This window comes from Ictidomys tridecemlineatus, chromosome 9 (assembly GCF_052094955.1).
Source record: "Ictidomys tridecemlineatus isolate mIctTri1 chromosome 9, mIctTri1.hap1, whole genome shotgun sequence".
Taxonomy (NCBI): domain Eukaryota; kingdom Metazoa; phylum Chordata; class Mammalia; order Rodentia; family Sciuridae; genus Ictidomys; species Ictidomys tridecemlineatus.
The window spans coordinates 97,535,694-97,555,776 of record NC_135485.1 but is presented as its reverse complement, the minus strand read 5'-3'; the positions used below and the strand labels follow the sequence as shown (position 1 = coordinate 97,555,776).

General features: G+C 34.5%; 1 protein-coding gene across 7 annotated transcripts in view; it reads left to right on the top strand.

The window, feature by feature from the left end:
• The window catches only part of Npnt (nephronectin), a 69,727-nt gene that overhangs the window by 6,663 nt on the left and 42,981 nt on the right, over window positions 1–20,083 (top strand). For 5 of the 7 annotated variants that reach the window (XM_040293013.2, XM_078021846.1, XM_078021845.1 and 2 more), the window contains exon 3: window positions 8,900–8,950. The exons of the other annotated variants lie outside the window; for them this stretch is intronic. In XM_040293013.2, the coding sequence (XP_040148947.2) occupies window positions 8,900–8,950 (51 nt within the window). The remainder of the gene's footprint in view (window positions 1–8,899; window positions 8,951–20,083) is intronic. 7 annotated transcript variants of the gene reach the window in all.

The window sequence follows — 20,083 nt, the reverse complement described above, 5'->3', positions numbered from 1 at the left end:
TTTCTTAATTCCTTTTTAGCTCATATTCTTGACTTATTTCTATTCTTTGATTCTTTGTTTTCTGTTCTTGACTCATACATAGATCTCTTGCATACCCAAAATTCAAAATTTGATTTTCTAATTGTCATGGGCTTTCCTTTTATTGAATGTTAATGTTGCTCTTTATAATATCAAGGTTTTTATTATTTCTATACATTTATTCTTACATATTGACAACACACAGCACCTTAATCACTCAGAAATTGTCACAAAATACTTCTGTTTCTTGCTTTGTATTTATTTGGTTCTTTGACTTTTCCATAATCTTAATGGCACATTTCATTTTAATTATATTAACTGTTTCTCTTTCCCTACTATGTGGATACTTCTGTAATAGAGATTTCTCAGGGATTGTATGTTTTATTTTAGAAAGCTGTGTATGCTGTGAAAACAATTCTTTACTAGATAATTTGGGACACCTAAATTCAAGCTTAGACTTTTGTCCCCAATTAGCTAGCTAACATTTTTTAGCTACAGTTTTCTTATTGTACAAGTATATTTCCAAGGTACATTATAGATCTAAACTCCATCTGAGAACTTCCTAATGGCAAAAAGAACATGTAGGATCTAGATGCTGTTTTCCTGTATGGTTGATTTTCTCTTTGCTTGGAGATTTGGCCATATGTGTGTGGCTTATGACAGTAGTATTTTGTTGTTGTTGTTGTTGAAAGCACTTTCTAGAGTTGCAAAGAAAACCACTAGTTCTAGGTTTCAACAAAGCTATTTAATTTCTGAGTTCTTTGGCTGTCAGTGAATATTTTGTGGTTTCTGAAGGAAATAGTATGAATAAAAATGGTTTTATCTCATTTATCCTTAAAGACCAGGAAAAATGCAGGTGTTTTGTTATATATTTCTGCTAGGGATTTTAAGAAGATATAAAACCAACACCTACAGTTCATTTTGCTTTTTTAGTTCTGAACCTCATTTCCTCCTGTTTCATCCCCAAATTTAATAAAGGCTACAACTGTACAAATGCCATATGAAGTGAAAATTTAGATTGTTATCAGCTTTAGCTAAACATAGATTCATGAAACATAGGGACTGTGAAATAGTAATTCATTCTGAATCTATTTTGGGTTGTCTTGTAATTTTAAGTGGATAACATAATTACTATGAATATTGGAAAGAATGATGAGCAAATTATTGAATTATTTCTGCATTTCTAATGAAAAGACTATTATTAGTTTAAGCAGAGTGATGTTTTTAAGTAAATGAAATATTTAAATGTCACATGTAAAATATTTAAATGTCATATTTAATTTCTTACTTGCATCCCAGTTTAGAAATTCAGTCTTGTAAAAGGAAGATGCTTTGTTAATCTTTGCTCCCTACTCTGGTCATTGACTTCCCATTCCTAGTTACAAAATTAGATAAATTATATCTTTTTTGATTATTTACATTTTGAACTTTTTAAAAAAATAATTAAGAATAAATTAGATTTTACTTCTCCCCGTGCTGGCAATGGAAACCAGAGTCTTGCACACATACTAGACAAGAGTTCTACTACTGAGATATATACCTGCCAACTCTTAAATTAGAAATTTCGGTATCATCTTGGAAGGCCACGTGTAGGCTTCCCCCCTACACAGAGGTTACTCCTAATGAGTGCCTTTCTACTTCTAGTTAACAACTCGAGCAACTTGTGTTGAACAGGAATTAGTGCTTTACACATAAAGAAATATTTTTATACCTGTCAATCTTAGGTACCCCAGATGTAACTGGGAGTCTGGGAGTGGGATCGACCTTTCAGAGCCATATCAGCCATGTCTATTCCATTTGGTTGAGCATTTCTGAGACATTTGGGCCCAATAACAGGGTTCTCAGTCTATCTTAGGGAATCCGAGCATGGTTCATTGTTCTACATTTATTAGCTTCCCCTTAGAATTTTGCAGTAAGAAATGCAGATTTGTGTGTGTGTGTGTGTGTGTGAGAGAGAGAGAGAGAGATGGGAATAAAAGCAAGGCAGTGGATAATTTTGTAATTACTTTCAGCACTCAACCTGAATCCCCCAATCCCTAGGAAGTAAGGCTTTTGACCAAGTTTATTTAACTACCACTTCCTTTGAAAGGTTGTTTAAGAACACCTTGTATTTTGAGTAACTTCGAGTGGTCTTGGAATGCAGATTCCAAACTAAAAGCTGTGTTGAAGAAGCTTGACCTTTTCATACAGGTAACTTTTGAGTGTATGTAGTCTTCAAAGTTAAGTTTCACAGAAATTACTTTGTTCTTTCACTCTTTTCCCTGATTAGAACTGATCTTTATAATAATACTATTAAGATCCACTGATTTCCTGAGATCCTCTAAAGTTAATCTGGGCAGTCTTAATCTTTATGGATTAGAATTTAGTACCTCCCAAACTGAAAGACCAGGGCGAAGAAAGGGAAGCACCCTAGTCTCTGCAGTTTCAGCAGCTGGATCTGCCTTAATGTTCCTGCCACAGGGATGTGCTGTTTGAAAGTGCCCAGGTTGGAACAAACCAGGACCAAGGAGGCACTTCCCATTTCCAAAACAACATTCTGTGTCTGCTACTTAGAAAGTTTTGATCAACTTCCCCACCTACCCATCCTCCTGTAGCAAGTAGAATATCGTATAACATTTCTATTTGGTGCTTTTTATCTGTAGAACTCATATTCTATGCATTCTGGGTCAGCTGAACCAACCATATGGTTTTCAGGTGACAGTGATATTGAGTGACTACCTGCAGCATGCTACAGTAAGAAAGATTCAGCACAGGATTGGACCTTTGTTGTTGTGGGAGAAAAGAAAGGGCTAGAAAGAATGGCTCTAGTGGACTAAATCTCATTACTATACCCTCCACCACAATCAGGCACTTCTGTCTTTTCCTGACAATTCTGTATAGGTTTAAAGTTTTTCCCATCTATCTTTCTGAAATATTAATTTATTTTGTAAGATGTACTCACTTCCTCAAATATCCCTCCTTAGAGAAATAAGTATTGGCAAGTATTTTTGTGTATCTTTAAGAAATATTTTAAATATTTATGGGTAGATTCCTATATTTTTCCTGTAACCTGCCTGTTTTATACAAATGAAAGCATACTATATACTGTTCTGTCCCTTGTTTCTTTTTCTAAATGGAACATCTTGAAGGTCTTCCTTTATCATCTGTATGTAAAAAAGCCTCCTTAGTTTTTATGGATTTATAGTATTTCATTTATAACTATACATGATTTATTAACCTATCTTTTATTGAAAGACATTTATATTACTTTGAATCTAAAATAACCTTGAGTGTAATGTTGAAAAAATGTTGTTTTGCCTGCATTCTAATATTTCTACAGGGCAATTTTTATATATAGTCAAATGATGTATACACTTGTAGTTTTGATTGATTGGTCAGTGGTTTTTTTACTTGGTAGTAAATAGTTTAATGGAAAGAAAATGGATGCCAATATTGACTCACAGCTCTGGAAAACCCATATTTAGAGTCTAATCTATTGCTTGATTTTTAGGATGCTCTGATTCCTACTTTTTCCTAAGAAAACCCTCTGACTATTCCTACTTTTCATCGGTTTCCACTCAGATCAGTGGCAATTGGCTGATGTTGGGAGAATGCAGTGAGATTTGTCAGATCTCCCCATAGCTTCCTCTCTATTGCTCTGTCTGCATTTTATGGATGTGGATTTTTATTTGCCTTTAAGAAAGATGCACTTAGGAATTGCTTAAATCATTGATCTTTTATTATCTGCATATTTCAGCCATAATTTATATACTTATGTATATGGTGTATACTTTTTTTCTAAACCATTGTCTATTAGGGAGGAGTATGTAGAATTCTGACATCTGAGCACCACTTTTGGAGATCCTATTGTGATTAAAAGAATTGCAGAAAATGTTCAGACATTGTTGTACCAAAAATATGCCTAAAAAGTGAATTAAAATTGTAGGGGCATATATTTTTTCCTTTAGTTATTCTAGTCTTCATTGGAATTATCAACTTAACTCATCTTCTTAAAAAGGAAGACATGCATGTTTAAGTAAAAAATTAAAAGAAATATTGAGAGAGAGAGAGAGAGAGAGAGAGAGAGAGAGAGAGAGAGAGAAAAGATAGCCTTACTTACCTGTTTTTCTAACATCTATTTCCAACTCCCAATAGAAAACCACTATTTTCTATTAATTTTTGAAGATAATTCTAAACATTTCCAAAGTTTACCCTTTTCATAAAATTATAGCATGAAGTAAAAACCATTCTGTATCTTGATTTTTTCGTATAAGGATCATTTATTATCAGTTCATGTAAACTGACTTATTCTTTTAAATGGCTATACAGTATGCTATTATGTAGATGTACCACAATAATCCTGATTAAGTACACTAACTTATTTTCAATATTGTATTTTTATAAAATACACTACAATGAACATTTCTATGTGTATATCATTATCATTGTTAAATGTAATTAGATAAGGGAGAATTACAGAGATCTCCTATCTTTATATTAGTATAGTAATTGAAGAGCCTTCATTTAAAAAAAATTTTTTTAGTTGTCAATGGACCTTTATTTTATTTATTTATAAGATGCTGAGAATTGAACTCAGTGCCTTACATATAGTAGGCAAGCGCTCTGCCACCAAGCCACAATCCTAGCCCTGGAGAGCTTTCATTTTGTTGTTATAAATTTTCTTACATAAAATATGTGATTCAAAGAAGGATAAATCTTAGCTAACATTGCAGTGTGGAAACCTTCTGTTCAGTCACTTTCTATTTTTGATTCTTTAGAAGATACCTTGAAATATAAATAGAATTGGTTTATTTATTTCATTTTCATGTCTTTTCTTGTTTGGAAAAGTATAAATTAACTTCTAGGACTTCATGCAATAAAATATAAAAATAATTAACAAGGACTAAAGGGAATAAGAGGGTTAAAATAAAACATGTTGGAAAGAGCATTAATAAACTGCAGAAATGTAAGCCATAGGAAACTAAATATGTCTTATAATTTGGCTCTTTGCCTCTAGTAGCCAAAGGAAAAATGGAAGTGTTATTACTTAAATAATTCATGTTGTTTACTAGGGGAAAAAACACAAACTTATTTCAGAGAAAAAAGCATGGCTTTTACTATACATAGTTTTGAAAGACTTTCATGCAGTCCTTCACAGAGTGGGGAGTGATAGAGTGGAAGGGGCCACAATCACATTTCAGTCATGAAGCCAGTGGTGGTTTTGAAAAGTCATTTTATGGACGTTTCTCCAATGTGAGATGAGACACTTACTTTAAAAGTGCAATTCGTGCAGGGCTAGTTTTTATATCTAGCTGTGAAGGGTAAAAACTATTATAGAGATTTGTATAGACAGTTCCAAGTTAGAGAACTTCAAGTTGGAGTCACTAAAAATCATCCTAAAGTTTGCTGTATTATTTAGTAGGTTAAAAGCCAGTCCTCATTTATTTTATTTTTTAAATATATATTTTAAAGATCAGTCAGCGATTGATGGAGTTGGTACCCAGACATGTTGTAAATGGAGTGCAGATTGGTGTTCCTTGAGCTCCACTATAAGTGGGTTCTGTAAAGAGATATTTTAGTATCAATTTTGTATGCATTGGAGTATAAAATATATATAACCTCTTCTCCATTTTGCTATTCACCCTTTCATTTCCATGCAAATTATGGCTTGGGATATGGAGGACACATGCAAACATTGCTTCTGGGCATCATTTATACAGTGAACCTAGGAACAACAGACTCTTTGGCCTGTCCTCATTTCTCTTATCTGCCAAATGTTTGCATGCCAACAAATAACAAAGCCAGTGTTCATTAATAGAAAAACACACATTTCAACTCATGTTTAGTTGTATTTTTTATGTATGTTGAGTGTTTAGAGTTGATTTTATATTTTCTATAATTACTATGTTTATAGTTTCCACTGGATAAATTGTTCTAAGTGCAAATGAAAGATAGTGGTGGTTTTCAGTTCCTTTGTCCCTGGGATAGATTTTTAAACTCATTGATGAATTAAAATATTCATCATTGCTTTGTTTACAGTTTCATTTTCTAAATAAGGCAGAAGTGATTTTTGAAACAGTTACTTTTAGGGAAGAAAGTATAAAAATATGAAGATAATGTATGAACTTCCTAGATTTCTGTTCTCTAACCTTATATTGAAGTCTGATGAATAATTATATATCTTCAATACTTATGAAGTAGTGCACCAGAAGTTGGGATCATCCAGGTTCTTACTTAACATGAACTTGTGGGTTCTGTTGTCCTGGATGTTGGTGTTACAAACATTCCAAGTTGCATAACTGTGAATAGCATTTGCAGGGCTAATACCAACTATTTCAACAGTGAAAAACATAAAATTTAAAGTTGAGATGTGGAGAACTTTTTGGAGTCTTTGTTTTGTTCTATATGATGATTAGAGATAGGGAGTAGAACCACTTGCAGTGCAAGGGCACACCGTTCCCTTTATGTACCTGGCATTTGTCACCTGCAAGGGAGTGTATGAATTCTGCTGTGCTGCTTGCTTAGGAGTTGTGTGCCTCCAGCCTGAGTCATGTGGTAACCACATCTGCATTTCAGTCTCCCGCTTCTATTATTTCCTTTCTAAAGGCTATACTTGGTCTAATACTTGGACATTTTAGAATCTTTTAGAGTAATTAAGCTATACATGAGAAAATAGGTATACCTTTGGATTAGAAGGCTTAGTTCCTTAAGGTTTCTTATTCCTCATTTTCTTTAATGCTTTCCAAAGCTCCTAGCTGTCTCCAAACCTGTAAACCTGGTTTTAGCAGGCAAGAAAAGTTAATCCCTGAATAATTTAATTTCTGTGGTTTATATGACTTATAATTTCACTTATAACTTATATGAATTTTAACCACATATAGTTAAGGGTATAATATCCTGGAGGCCCCTTAGATGAATGGAAGCTGTGGTTCTAGGGCAAGCTGCAGGAGGGAGTTCTAGAGTTGTAAGTTATAACCAAGTGGCTTTGCTGGCAATGTTGTGTGAGTTTACTCAGGTCATCATTCTATAATGGCTGTAGGGGAACAAATTATCACGGAAAAAAAAGGGGCAGATTTTTCTGGATATATGGTACTAATGAATTCCATTTTAGAGGTGCTTGTGGTGCACTAAACCACACAGAGACACACAGACATGCACACAGACACACAAAGAAAAGCATGCATGCAAAGCGTTTATTTTTGGCACCTTTACAAAAATTGTGATGATCATTGCCTAGGAAAATTTCCTTATCCACCAATAGAGACTAGACCCCAGACTGTGTGGAAGCAATTTATTCCAAGTTTAACATTTAAAAAAATTTTTAAGTACAGTTTTATATATTTTTCAAATGCAAATTTTAAAATATGATATACTGGCTAAAATTTTATGCAAAAGTTTTAACAGGTATACATATTTCTACTATAAAATTTACCAAATTTGTGTACATACAGGCTAATCTATGTTAAGTAGGAAGAAATGTGATCCATTTCTAATAAGATATTATAAGGAAATAAACTATATAGAACTGTTTGTCGGCTTGGTACTAATACAGCTAGTTAGAAAATAATGATGTTTGCTATTCTTTATTGACTTGTTTTGCCATTGTTTAAAATAATTTAAAATATTTTTCTTGATAAATTATATTACTCAAAATTGGCAGTTAAAAGGTACTAAAGAAACGGTATCCTTTTATATTTTTCTGTTTCATTCCTTACCAGAGTCATAAACAGTTTTTCCTAATATGTGATCCAGAATGTATTTATGCTTTGATTTATTTTTAGCTGTTTGCTTAAATTAGATCTGATCCATTTCATCATTCAATTTTAAGAACATGTCAACATCCAGAGATAGTGAGTTCTTTTTAAGTTAAAAATAACAATAAAAACAGAATATTCATTTGTTATAACTTAAACAAAATATCTAGCAAGCGAATGTAATATGTGTCTTTTAAAATACAGAGCAATCATTCTGGATCAATGGTTAAATTAGTGTCTCAATTGAATCAAATTTAACTTAGAATTTTTTTCTTCTCTTACCTTTTAAAGAAGGCTCCATTCACCTAATTTTAAATTAGACAAGCAAATATACATTACAATCACACATTAAAGTGGATATTTTATGCTTTCAGAAGAGAAGACATTAATTCAAAAAAGAAATAATAAAATCTGCTCTTCTTTTACCTCTAGGATTCTAGGTTGGTAAAACACTGACCATTATTAGTACTGTTGTGAGTTTCTTCCCTTTTCTTTCATCTAACTGGCTTATTTATGCATCTTCAAGTGAAATAGTGGAGCTTTCACAGTTAAATCTTGTTGCTATTGACAACCAAGCAGCCATGCAAGAAGAGAATGTTGTGAAAGGGAAGAAAACATAAAAAATAAAAAATTTAATATTTCCTTCCTAAAGTTGAAGAGAAAAGGAAGCATAACATACAATATATAAGAAACAGGTAAGTAAAGATGTATCGGTTTAAACTTTACCAACCTTGATTATTAATTGATCAAAAGTTTTGATTTTTTTCAGATGTTTTGTCCAACATTCATTTAAATAAAAGGATACTGTCTCTAGGAACCAAAAATTAACTTTCTGAAAATGAAAATTGGATTGGAAGATACAGTGTCACAAAAGGTCTGAAATATTTTTATTAGAATTTAGACTATAAAAGAATAGCATAACTTCAATTATTGGTTAATATTTTTATTACAAATGGTTTTTAATAACAAAATGGTGACTAAAATATTACTATTTTAAACATGTCCTAGATTTTTTTTTGTTTCAGAAAAGCACTGAAAGTTGAATATGTGTAAGTCTCCGGGAATGTAACAAGTTGATAAATACCCAAGTCCAGCCTCCTTACAGAGAAAAGATCTCGAATTTCTTTTTTTGGACATTTGTTTTGCAGCTTTCTACGTCTTAAGGCAGAGAATAGCCAGGATAAGGTGCCAGCTCAAAGGTTAGATGATCATATTTCTTGAAATAATTTTGGCTAATCTATGTCTTGAAAGGCATAACTTCTAAATAATAACTTTAAAAGCTATAAAATACTTAACATTAGTTGTGTTTTTGCGTTGCTTTTTTGGGAAGACAATATTCCTTAGAGATGTGCTTATTCTGTTTATAATGATACTAAATTAATTTTAATTCAGTTATTACATTAAACTTTTCCCTTTCAGTTTAAAATTGATTTCTCTTATTTTATGAATCTAATAAATTGACCTCCATTCTAACCTAAAGGGCAGTTTATATTTTTAATACTTAAAGAAGCAAATGTAAAAAACAAAGTCTACCAAATGAAATTACTAACCAGCCTATCATTAACCTGAGGGAATTGTGTTTCATATTCATTAATTCTCCATGGAATACTTCAGGTAAGAGATATTTTTACTGTATAAAATCTACAAGCTGTTTACCAATGGATCTTCATGCTATTGCTTAGGTACATAGAGCATTCCTTGTTTGAAATATTTTGGGCAGTGAGTAATGTCACTGAACTAATCACACTGTGACATTTTAGTGGAAATTTTGGGTGAAATATGTGAAATTCTAATGTTCAGTGAAATTCGTTCCAAGAAGACAATGTACTTTAAACTCATTGATTAAACTCCTATTATCACATGTCATAGAAAATGAGTAGGGTTTTAATTTTCAAAACATTTGGGAACAAATTTGATAGTACTAGAAATTAAAAATATATATGTTTTTTCAGGTTGACTTTAAAAGTTAGTATCAGTTAGTATCAGTTACAGGATTGACTGTTAGAGTACTGCTGAGGCCAAGGAGACAATGCCAAGGAAAGAGTAGAATGTGCACTTTGTCACCCACAGATTTGGGTTAGGGACCTGTTCCTGTGACTTGCCAGCAATGAGAAACTAGACATTTTATTTTGCTTTTCAAGCCACAATTTTATAATCTTTAAACCTACTTTGCATTATAATTTCTAGCCAGATAGAATAATTCTTGATAAATGTTGGCTGTTATTAGTGTGTAGAGAATACAAATGAAGAACTCTGAGCTGTGTTTTACTAGGGATAGACACGGGATACATAGTACATGTTTTTAAATACATTTTATTTACCACGCCCATTTTTGGAACTAAATAATCGATTGGAAGCAGAAAATTTATCCAGTCATTTATTTCTAAAATAAAACTTTTCATCAGACAGCTGTCTGTGCTTCTTCACCATTTCTTTCCCATTTCTCTTATAATATTTATCTGCAAACCTCAGAGTGGAAGAGTCTTGGTTATCTAGCAATGTTTGCACTTGGATAAGGAACCAAAAGGAAATAGAATTGAATTGTGGAAGCTTAACACTTAAGAGTTATGGTGATTTATCTGACAAGCATTTGAGAGCTTACTAGAGTCTGGGAGCTGCATTAGGTGCTGGGAAGATATAAAGATTGATAAAACATGGATGCTTGCTTTCAAGGAATTCAGTTTGGTAAGATGATTGACTCTTATTCCTTCTGTGATTCTAAAATAGAAAAGATGGACATAATATTGAGAGAATTCAGGGGAAGAACTACTTCTTGCTGAGGAGGATCAAGGGGAGAAGAGTTCATGGGCTCAGTGGTGTTCAGTTGATTCATTTGTTCAACCCACATGTATTGAGTGCTGTTACTGGCTAGATCTGGCTCATTTGCACCAGCCGGATGCTGCAATCACCACTTCAGACATCATCCCAATAACATTGTGGTCAAAGAATGTCATTCACTATCAGTGTTTAAGACCCCCAGATAATGACAGTACTGGATGAAAGGTGTGTTTTGACCGTGTATGTTTTAGTATAAGGTACTATGTGAGCACATATCAGGAGACATCCCAGATTGAGTGATGAGTTGGCATCCTGAAGGATAAGTAAATCAAAGGAAGGGCACTCTGGAGAAGACAGAGTGTATTAAAATCAGAGACGCCAGGAAATGTAAGAACTTCAGTCCAGCAGTAGGTAAATGTTTGAAGGGTATCTGATGAGAAATGCAATGGGAGATGTAGGAATAGACTGATTCGTGACAGTCTTTCATGCCAAACAGCTCATTTTTTTAATCCAATGTTATAGAAGACCACTAAAGATTTTAATCAGGGAAATTACAAATATTTCAAAGGATATAGTTGGTGAAAATGGGCCAGATCTAGCATGCAAGTGAATTTTGTGTTGCTCAGAGTTTTCACATTTTTTTAAATACTTGCCAGTGTTTCACAGGAAACATGGTTATCAGGCTATATTGAAAAACCACTGGTTCTGCCTTGCTGTGTGGAATCTGTGGGCTGGAGCTTCTCAAGTAGTTGCCCCATTTAGAAAAAAAAATCATGTGCTCCCCTTTTTACCATGGAACTCACTTCCTTCTGGACAAATGTCTCAGACCTGCAAGCATTTTGACTTTTGGGGCCAGTTTCTGAACTTCCTCTTTGGCAATTTAGAGAATAACTATAATTACTTGAGGTTCAGGACTGGAGGCTAGTACCATCAACCTGGTGAGAAACAGAGCTTGATTTTAAGTACTAGTAATGGGAACAAAAAAAGGACTGGTCTTGTAAGATTAGGTATGGGGAGGAGGCTGAGAATCTCATGGCATTAGACAGGGGTGGGACAAGATGGGCTGTTGCTACAAACGGTGTTTTTAAGAAACCTAACCTTTCTGAGCTACAGCTCCTTTTTGGTAAAATGGAGATAAGGCTATTACCTCATAGGATTTTTAATGAGGATCAAATGAGAAAATACTTATGGAGAACTAGGCTCAGGAACTGGCTCATATTCACGTTCAATAAAATATGGCTGTGATGCCAATGATGGTTGTGGAGAGTGCAGAAGATGGAACCAAGGGGGTCTCCCAAGTTTCTAACTTGTTATTTGGTGAGCTAGAAACACAGGAGAAAGTGCAAAGGATGACACCAATTTTGGGTTTGTCACACTTGAAGTGCTTGTGAGACTGAAGTAGAAAGGTTTGTATGCGGAAATTGGATTTTAGAGTGGCATCTGAAGGGCATGAGAGGATTCAGCGTCCTTCCATCACCACCCTACCCAAACCTTCCTTCCTTTTCTCATCACAACTTCAGTCAGGGTTGATTGGCACAGCTGCCACTGTGGAGGATCGACCTACAGTAGAAGAAGAATGTGGGATATATAAAATACTATGTTCCATGGTAGTTTTAAGTTCTTAAAAAATTATTTCTGGTTTGACATTTTGGCCTACAGTTGAAATACAGTGTGAGATACAGTGTCTTAAAATTTTCTACCACTATATAATATATGACAGAAGTATGCACAGAGGCTTATAGAAGCCCTGAAGAGATTATACACTCAATATTTGTTTGTATGGGGACTTAAAAAAAAAAACACCCTCTACAAACCATATATCTTCTTCTCCTTTTGGTTGGTTTTATCTGTTTTCTCATTGTCACTCCCATTTCTAGGCAAATATTTGCCTGAAAGTGAATCATTGTTAGGAATGGATAGGAATGGATAACCTTAGTTAAGTTTGTATTCTCTCCTAACTCAATCAATACTGAGCTCACATGGCCCCTCTCTTATGCCTTTCCAGCTCTCAGTGGGGAAAAATCTGTCCCTTCTCTACATGTTGTTATAACACTCTCAGAGAGCCTGTAATGTGGGTTGTTGTGGACTGTATCATTTATTCTGCTGCAGTTTGGTTCCATGAAGGTGAGGACTGTGCCTCACACGTCTTTATACCCGGTGTAATAGCTCCTGAAATGGCTTGTCTGCTTCAGTTCAGTGTACTTTTAAAGGCATAAAGACTAGGCATTTCTATATAAAATGAGTGAAAGATGATGAATAAGATGTGATTTTAATAAGTGGATTATGTTATTTAGGAAATACAGTTTACAGGATAATGGATATATTTTAATGCCTATCTAGTGACTTTGTTACACATCATAGATCTTAACTCTTAAGATTCTAAAAAGCACTTAGTTTATGTTCTTGAAAACATATAAGTGTAATCTGATTGTGTCGTCTACTGCTTACAGTCCACTGATAGTTCGCAATTATGGATAGAATCCTGACTTTAGGTACAAGCTCTTCAGGCTGACAGCTGCCTTAGGTTTGAGGGATTATCTTTTCACTCTCCAGTCCAAGTCACAGTGGGCTGCCCTTGCATTTCAGAACCTCTGCAGCTTCGTGCCTTTCTGGCTTTTCTTATGCTGCTCATTCTGAGGGAAAAGTCCCTTCACCTATTACATAGTGAATTCCTACTCATCCTTTAAGATGCAGCTCACATTTCCTCTTGAAAGCCTTTCCTGGCATCTTTCCTACTCCTGCCTCCCTGCAGAGAAATTCTTTCTTCTCTGTTCTTTTAACACCTTGTACACCTGTCATGGCTGTCTTTGTCAGGAGACTGTAGTGTTTCAGAGTAGGTACTGTGTATGTAAAGAACTCAAAGTCTAGTGAAGGAACTAGATTTAAAAGCTACAAAAATACAGTGTTGAGATATGTATTATAAATCTCTCCCCGTATATAATGTAGGACAGAAGTATGTACAGAAGCTTATAGAAGCCCCAAAGAGACCGTACACTCAACATAAGGCTCAGCAAATCTTGGAGACTGTAATGGTTAAACTTAGTGTTGAAGTCTGTCTGGATATGAGCTCAGCAGACAAGGGGAAGGATGGCATTCTCTGTGACAGTGGGCTGGTATTAGTGTAACTTCCTGGGAACTGCAGTTAGTTAATGCATTTGCGTGTGTGTTGGAGATGAAGCTGGAGGAATAGGCAGGAGTCAGATCACGAAATATGGTACTGAATGCCATACTTCGTGTTTGATCTCCTATCATGAGCTAAGTGATGGGGAGCCAGTGAATGGGTGTGGGAAGGATAATACCACGCTGAGAACATGGGTCAGTGAGTTCCCTCCAACAGCAGTGTGGAACTAAATTGAAGTCCACAGTCCTGGAGGGGCAAAGACCATTATGCTCTCACTTATTTCACGAGTCTCTTCTCAATGAACATTTAGGTTGTTTTCAAACTTCTGGTTAAGGTTCTTTATCAAACACATTTGGAACAATTAATGTTTTCCTTAAAAAAAATTAAACTACAAGGTCAAACTGACAGATATGTCATAGTCTATATACAGTCACAAAGTTAGTTTTGTTTTTAAATAACCAATGTATAGCTTAACTGATTATGTTATCAGTGAGCCTTTTAGGGATTTTGGTTCTGAAACAGGTAATGATGGTCACATTAATATTTTCTGGTCATTTGTGGTGATTCCTCAGTAAACCTGCTCAATATCAGATCCTATCTTTAACTGAAAAGATATAATAATTTGGAACTAAGAGGAATACCACAATGTGGTTCATTGTAACCTTATGAAATCAGACATTGTGACATCAAAGAGCATGTTAATATCTTCTTTCAAAAAATTATTTAGCTCTACATCTTCTCCAAAACCTTTTCTGATTTCACTAAATCTATGCAATTAATCACTGCCTTTTCCATACCCTTTATGTGCATCTGTTATTAAGGGGTCTTTACTTACTTTTGTCTGTCCTTCCTGGTCCTACTTCCTTAAGGATGAGGACTTGGTTTTATATTTACTTTGTATCCCCAGCTCTCAATATGGTATCTTAGATACTGGCTTTTTCTCCTTACTGTCTTAGAAACCTCATCATAACTAAAATTTTATTGAGCTTTTACTTGGAGATGGTTATTGTTTTAAGTACCTTATTTGTTTCTTGTTCTTTCCTCTCAAAACCATGGAATAAGTTCTATACAAATTGCATGGATTTATGATTTTTTTAAGCTAAAAAATGGTGATGATGTCAACTTTCCATGGTTCACCCTCTGATTTCCATTTGAAAGCAGAGCAAAGATAAGTAGTTTGCGTAGTTCATGCATTTCCTAAGTGGCAGGGCTGGAACCTCAGCCTTCTAACTCCAGCATCTGTATTCTTTACTTCTCTAAAGTCCATTGAAAAATGAATGATAGCTCACAAATAACATTCATAAAGAATCCATGTTATCATACTTACCGTTTTTGTATTTGAAAAATTTAAACTCTAGAGAAGAATAGGAATAGGAAATACCCATATACTCCTCATCTGAGATTGTTAACATTTTACACATATTCTCTCTGTGTGCCATTTGAAAGTAACTTATTCTCTTAAGAGCACTTCTTGCCTAAATACTTCAAAATTCACACATTTATCTCTGAAGAATAAGGACATTTATCTAGAATGTCCTTATTCATCAAGCTTAAGAAATTTGACATAGATAAAATAATATTGTATAATAAATAGTTCATAGTCCCAATAATGGTTTTTATGGATTTTTTCCTATTTTGATCCAGATCTAATCATATATCAAATTGTGCATTTAAGCTGATATTTCTTTTTGGTATTCTTTATTCTAGTACATTTATATCACTTTTTGTGATATTTTCTCAACATGTTGTTTTTGGAGTGTTCACTTCAGTTGCTTGATAGAATGCTCTACAAGCTAAATTTGTTTATGGTTTGTGTATCACTCAGTTCAGGTTAATTTTTTTGGGGGGTGAGGGTCAAGAATATTCCATAGGTGATAATATGTTATGGCCTTGCCATTGTATATAGTATCAGCATGTCCCATTATTGGTGAAGCTTAGATTGATTGTGTGATTAAGGTGGTATCCACCAGATTTCTACAATGAAAGGGACCTTCTTTTCCTTTAGTTCTTAGAAGGTACTCTGAGGGTATACATTTAAACTGAATATCCTGTTTGCTAGCAAACATTCAACCATGTGAGAGTTTTAGCATCTATGGGTCATCTTTCCTCAAATCATTTATTTCAATAATGGTTGTAAAATATTGTCATTCTCCTACATATTGACTGGCATCTCTCTATTAAAAAAAAGAGTTTAGTTCCTTTATTTTTTAGATTCACTTTGAACCCATGGGTTCTTTTGTTAGTTGATGATTATCCTTTACTATCATTTGATGCTCAAATTATTACAATTTGGCCAGTTGAAACTCTTCCAAGCCAGCTTCTATGCCTTTTTCACATACATTCACCAGTTTTTTTAGTATTTCCTTGATTTTTTGCCAGAGAAGAATATTATAGCCTCCTCAACCCCAGGCCTCTTAAAGAGGAATGATATTTAGAACAAGGATTTGGATGCTAAGTTTGCATATTGCTGCTGGTACCCTACTTAAAAAAAAAAAAAAACCTTATTTGCTTTTCAAATAAATAGTAACACTTATGTGTTCCAAAAGTCTCATTTGGGCATTTATTCTAATTTCCATTCTATCTTAATGAAATCAGAAAAAAAAAGTTAAAATGCCAAGTAAACTGAAAGTGACAACAATGCTCAGAGGAAGATTTTTGAAGTAGAAAGGGAGAGTACCTTAATTATGATAAACAAAATTTGGCTTGAGATGCAAGATGTAAATTCAGCCACTTATCTTCCTTTGAGCTACTTTAGGAATTAAAAGTTAATTAGTAATAAGCAACAAATGAAATAGATACTTGAGAAATTTGTCTAAATTGGATGTTTCCAAACACAAAAACAAATGATTATCTGGTAGCTCTAGAGAAACAACATTTATATGGACCAGAAAGGACATAATTTAACTTTATGCTTGTGAAGTACCATCTATATTTGACCTTGACTCTTTCACTATAATTCATGATTACTTAAGTTCTTAATTACAGTAATATTGAATTTAGCCCAAAGGGAGGGAAAAAAATCCCTAAAGATAATAATACTTCAAAAGAGATAATAATTCTATACATATTAATTGTTCAGGATCCAGCCAGCAGTAGTACACCATAAGCAATAAAGAGATTATTTTATTTTAAAATATTCGGGCAGGGTTACCTTAGTTTGATTGTTTGTTTCTTTTAATGATAGATTGTATTCTTGACTGCAACTTTTCCTTCCTACAAATGTAATCTAAATACCTTCATTTTTTAGTTACCATTCTCTACCTCTCCTTTCATTCTTTTCTGTTTAGCCTTTTCCTATAATCTCTTGCTCTTCCCCTCCAAATCCACTCAACAACTGGGTCTTCTGCTCTTTTTCTGACCAGCAGAGGAACCAGTGGATTGAGCATAGACGTGTCACCTCACTTGGTTAACTGTTTTCATGTTTGCTGGTGAAACAAAGAGAACATGTGCTTCCCTCCTGCCTTCTGTGGATGTTGTAAGGATAAGTTCAGTCACGTACAATAGCGTTGAGTTCTGTTTACATGAGAACAACAGATTTTTTTTTTTTTTAAGAGAACAGAGGGCACGTTTACTGAGTTTTTGCTGCAGCAGGAATTTAGATTGAACATTGGATAATTGACACTACAATACAAGGTTTGGGGGAAGCAGAGAGTTGTTTGCCTCTGGAGATTTGGATGCTAGGATTCTTTCCTCTGGGTTTTGTTCTACATGTGTTATGTGATGGCTCAAGCCCTTCCCACTAGATCCTATAAAATTCTGCTTTCAATCTTTCCAGGTTCTATTAATATGGCAATGAATTGTTTTATGCTTCTTTAAGCAATTTTTTCCTCCTCCAAGACCTGTGCTCTTTGAAAGATATTCCTCATCACATTTTATTTTCCTGTCAGATGAGTTTATTCATATCTGAATTCTTTGGAGCTTGTTGGATATAATGTGAGCTCTCTGAAATCTCTGTATTTGGTATCTATTCATTCTTCTGCCCTACACTTGCTTGCTTGTCACCTTTGCCTCCAAGTAAGATTACCTGGCGGACAAGGTTCTTGGTTCTACCTTCAGTAGAGCCATGTCTGAATGACAACATGATACAGATTGCAAAAATTACAAATGACTCTTAGGACTCAGGAACATTAAGAAAATTCTTCTCAAGTTACCAACAACACCTGAGGTTGTGTTGTCTTTTCCCTTGTCAGTTTTCAGAGTCACTGTCTCCTTGGGCATCTCAACATGTCCTTATTTTTGAAACATGGGCACTTGACTCCCAGTGTGATTAGCTTTCATATGAATCATTATAGAATTGAAGTGGGAGTTTCATTATCCCCTAACTTATTTGATAACTTACTACTTACTTCAGAATTGAAAAACATTGTCCAGCCTTCAGAACTAGAGTGACATCGGTTAGGATGGATATTTAAGAGGAAAATTTTAGAATGCAGTCAATAGCAAAGGCTTGGATATGTGACATTAAAGAGCTATGTTGCTTTGCCTTTTGAGACGTGGTTCGTTATTTTAGTAAAACCAATGATTTAGAGGTTATTTCAAGGTCATTCTGGAGATTATGCTATATGAATGATAGAGAGTAAGAGTAAATTTTGAGTATGATTTGCCTACTTGAACTTAATTCTGGTAACTGATTTTATTGTGTGTGGGGGGAAAATCTGTCACATCTGTAATCTTTACTTACCTTTATTTACTGAACCACTAAGCTGTACATGGACACCAGGCACAGTGGACAATCAGATTTGACCCAAACCTTCTGTCCTTGACCCATTTGAAGGTCAGAGGAGCAATGCTGACTTTTAATTAATCTGTAGTGCTAATAGGGACATTATTTCTTCCAAGTCAAGTGTATCATCTATTTATGATGTTTTATAAGATCACTATTAAGTGCAAACAGAGGATTTATCCTTCTTTTTGGGAGTAAGTAAATGACCTGTTATTCATAGTATAATGCAGTTTATAAAAGGTGGTTGTTACTGGTCTCTAAGAGTCACATTATAATGAAACAAGTTGTTAGGAAGCAGAAGTTTACATGAAAGTTGGGAGTCATTTTTATCCAGTTCTGAAACAGGTGTGTCCATTCTAATGTAGTTACTTATATGTAGAAAATAAAGTTATTTTAATACTCTCAGTAGTATTTGGAATTGTATTTATGAAATAAATTTGATGAGTTTTAATTCACTACTGGGATCTAACTCATAACACTTCTATTCAAAGTATATATCTGAAGAAAATTTTTGCTGGCTTAATAATAAACAGATAAAAGTCCAGATTCCACAGCCTAGGTCTGAAGGACAGTCACTTAGGAATTATATTTGGCTGGAAGTAATAGTAGATGGAAAGAATTTAGGGTTAATAGTACGACTTCTTGCTCTACTCTTTTTTTCATTCTTGAGATCATCTCATGGTCGTAAAAGGCCTGTGTAGTTCAGCCGTTACTTCCACAATCCAGGCAAAAAGGCAGAGGGGGGCATAATCATCATCCCCCTCCTTTAAGTAGCATTCCAAAAGCCCCATCCAGTAACTTCTGCTTACATTCCAGTTCACCAGAATTTAGTCATTTGGCTACCTGTGTCTGCCAAGGAGGAAGGGAAATGTAGTTTTCCATTGCTAACTCATCACCCACTCCAAATAATAACAGTAACACAAAATAACTCACCAAAACCAAACCAACAAAAGCAAACATCATCCTATATTGAGGCAGAGAAGAAAGAGAGATGTTGGTGAGAATCCAAAGAATCCAGCTGGCCTTTTATGATCTATTTTAGCCTTTCCTTTGATCTCATCTGCTGTTTTAAGCACTTTACACCATAGACTCATGAGAACACTTTGCACTCACAGAGTAGACCTCGACTATTCCCCCCCCACACACACACACTTTGCTCATATTCTGAAAACCTTTTGTTTCCTGTCCCAACAGCCTCTTACCTCTAACACGTAGCGCAGATCAAAGTGCACATCTGAGGCCTCTCCAGGGTCTGAGTTATAGTCATCACATGCTCCATTGTTCTTTCATCTCTCTGTAGTAGCACTTGTCATAGCTTCAACAAAATTAGTTACACAGTCAATTTTTCATATTCTCTGTGATTCTCTCATCTCCCCACTGGTGTGCAGTATCATACATTTTATGTAACCAGTGTTCCATGTGCATTTACTGAATCCTATCCCAAACCTAAAGCCAATAAGATAATAGGAAAAAACACTCTCGTGCAAAAATTTTCAAAGGATTGGATTATATCAGCTTTATGAGCATACTGTTACTTTTAATAGCGGTTGGCTAACCTCATAACTACTAACTAAGAGCTGTTGGCTAACCTAAGGGTTACTTTGTGTATAGTCTGTCAGTTCAGCAGTTTGCTTTAAAATACAAACTCCTTAAACATGGAAGAAACATTAACAGGCTTGACCTCATATAATGCGTGCATTTGATGAGTAG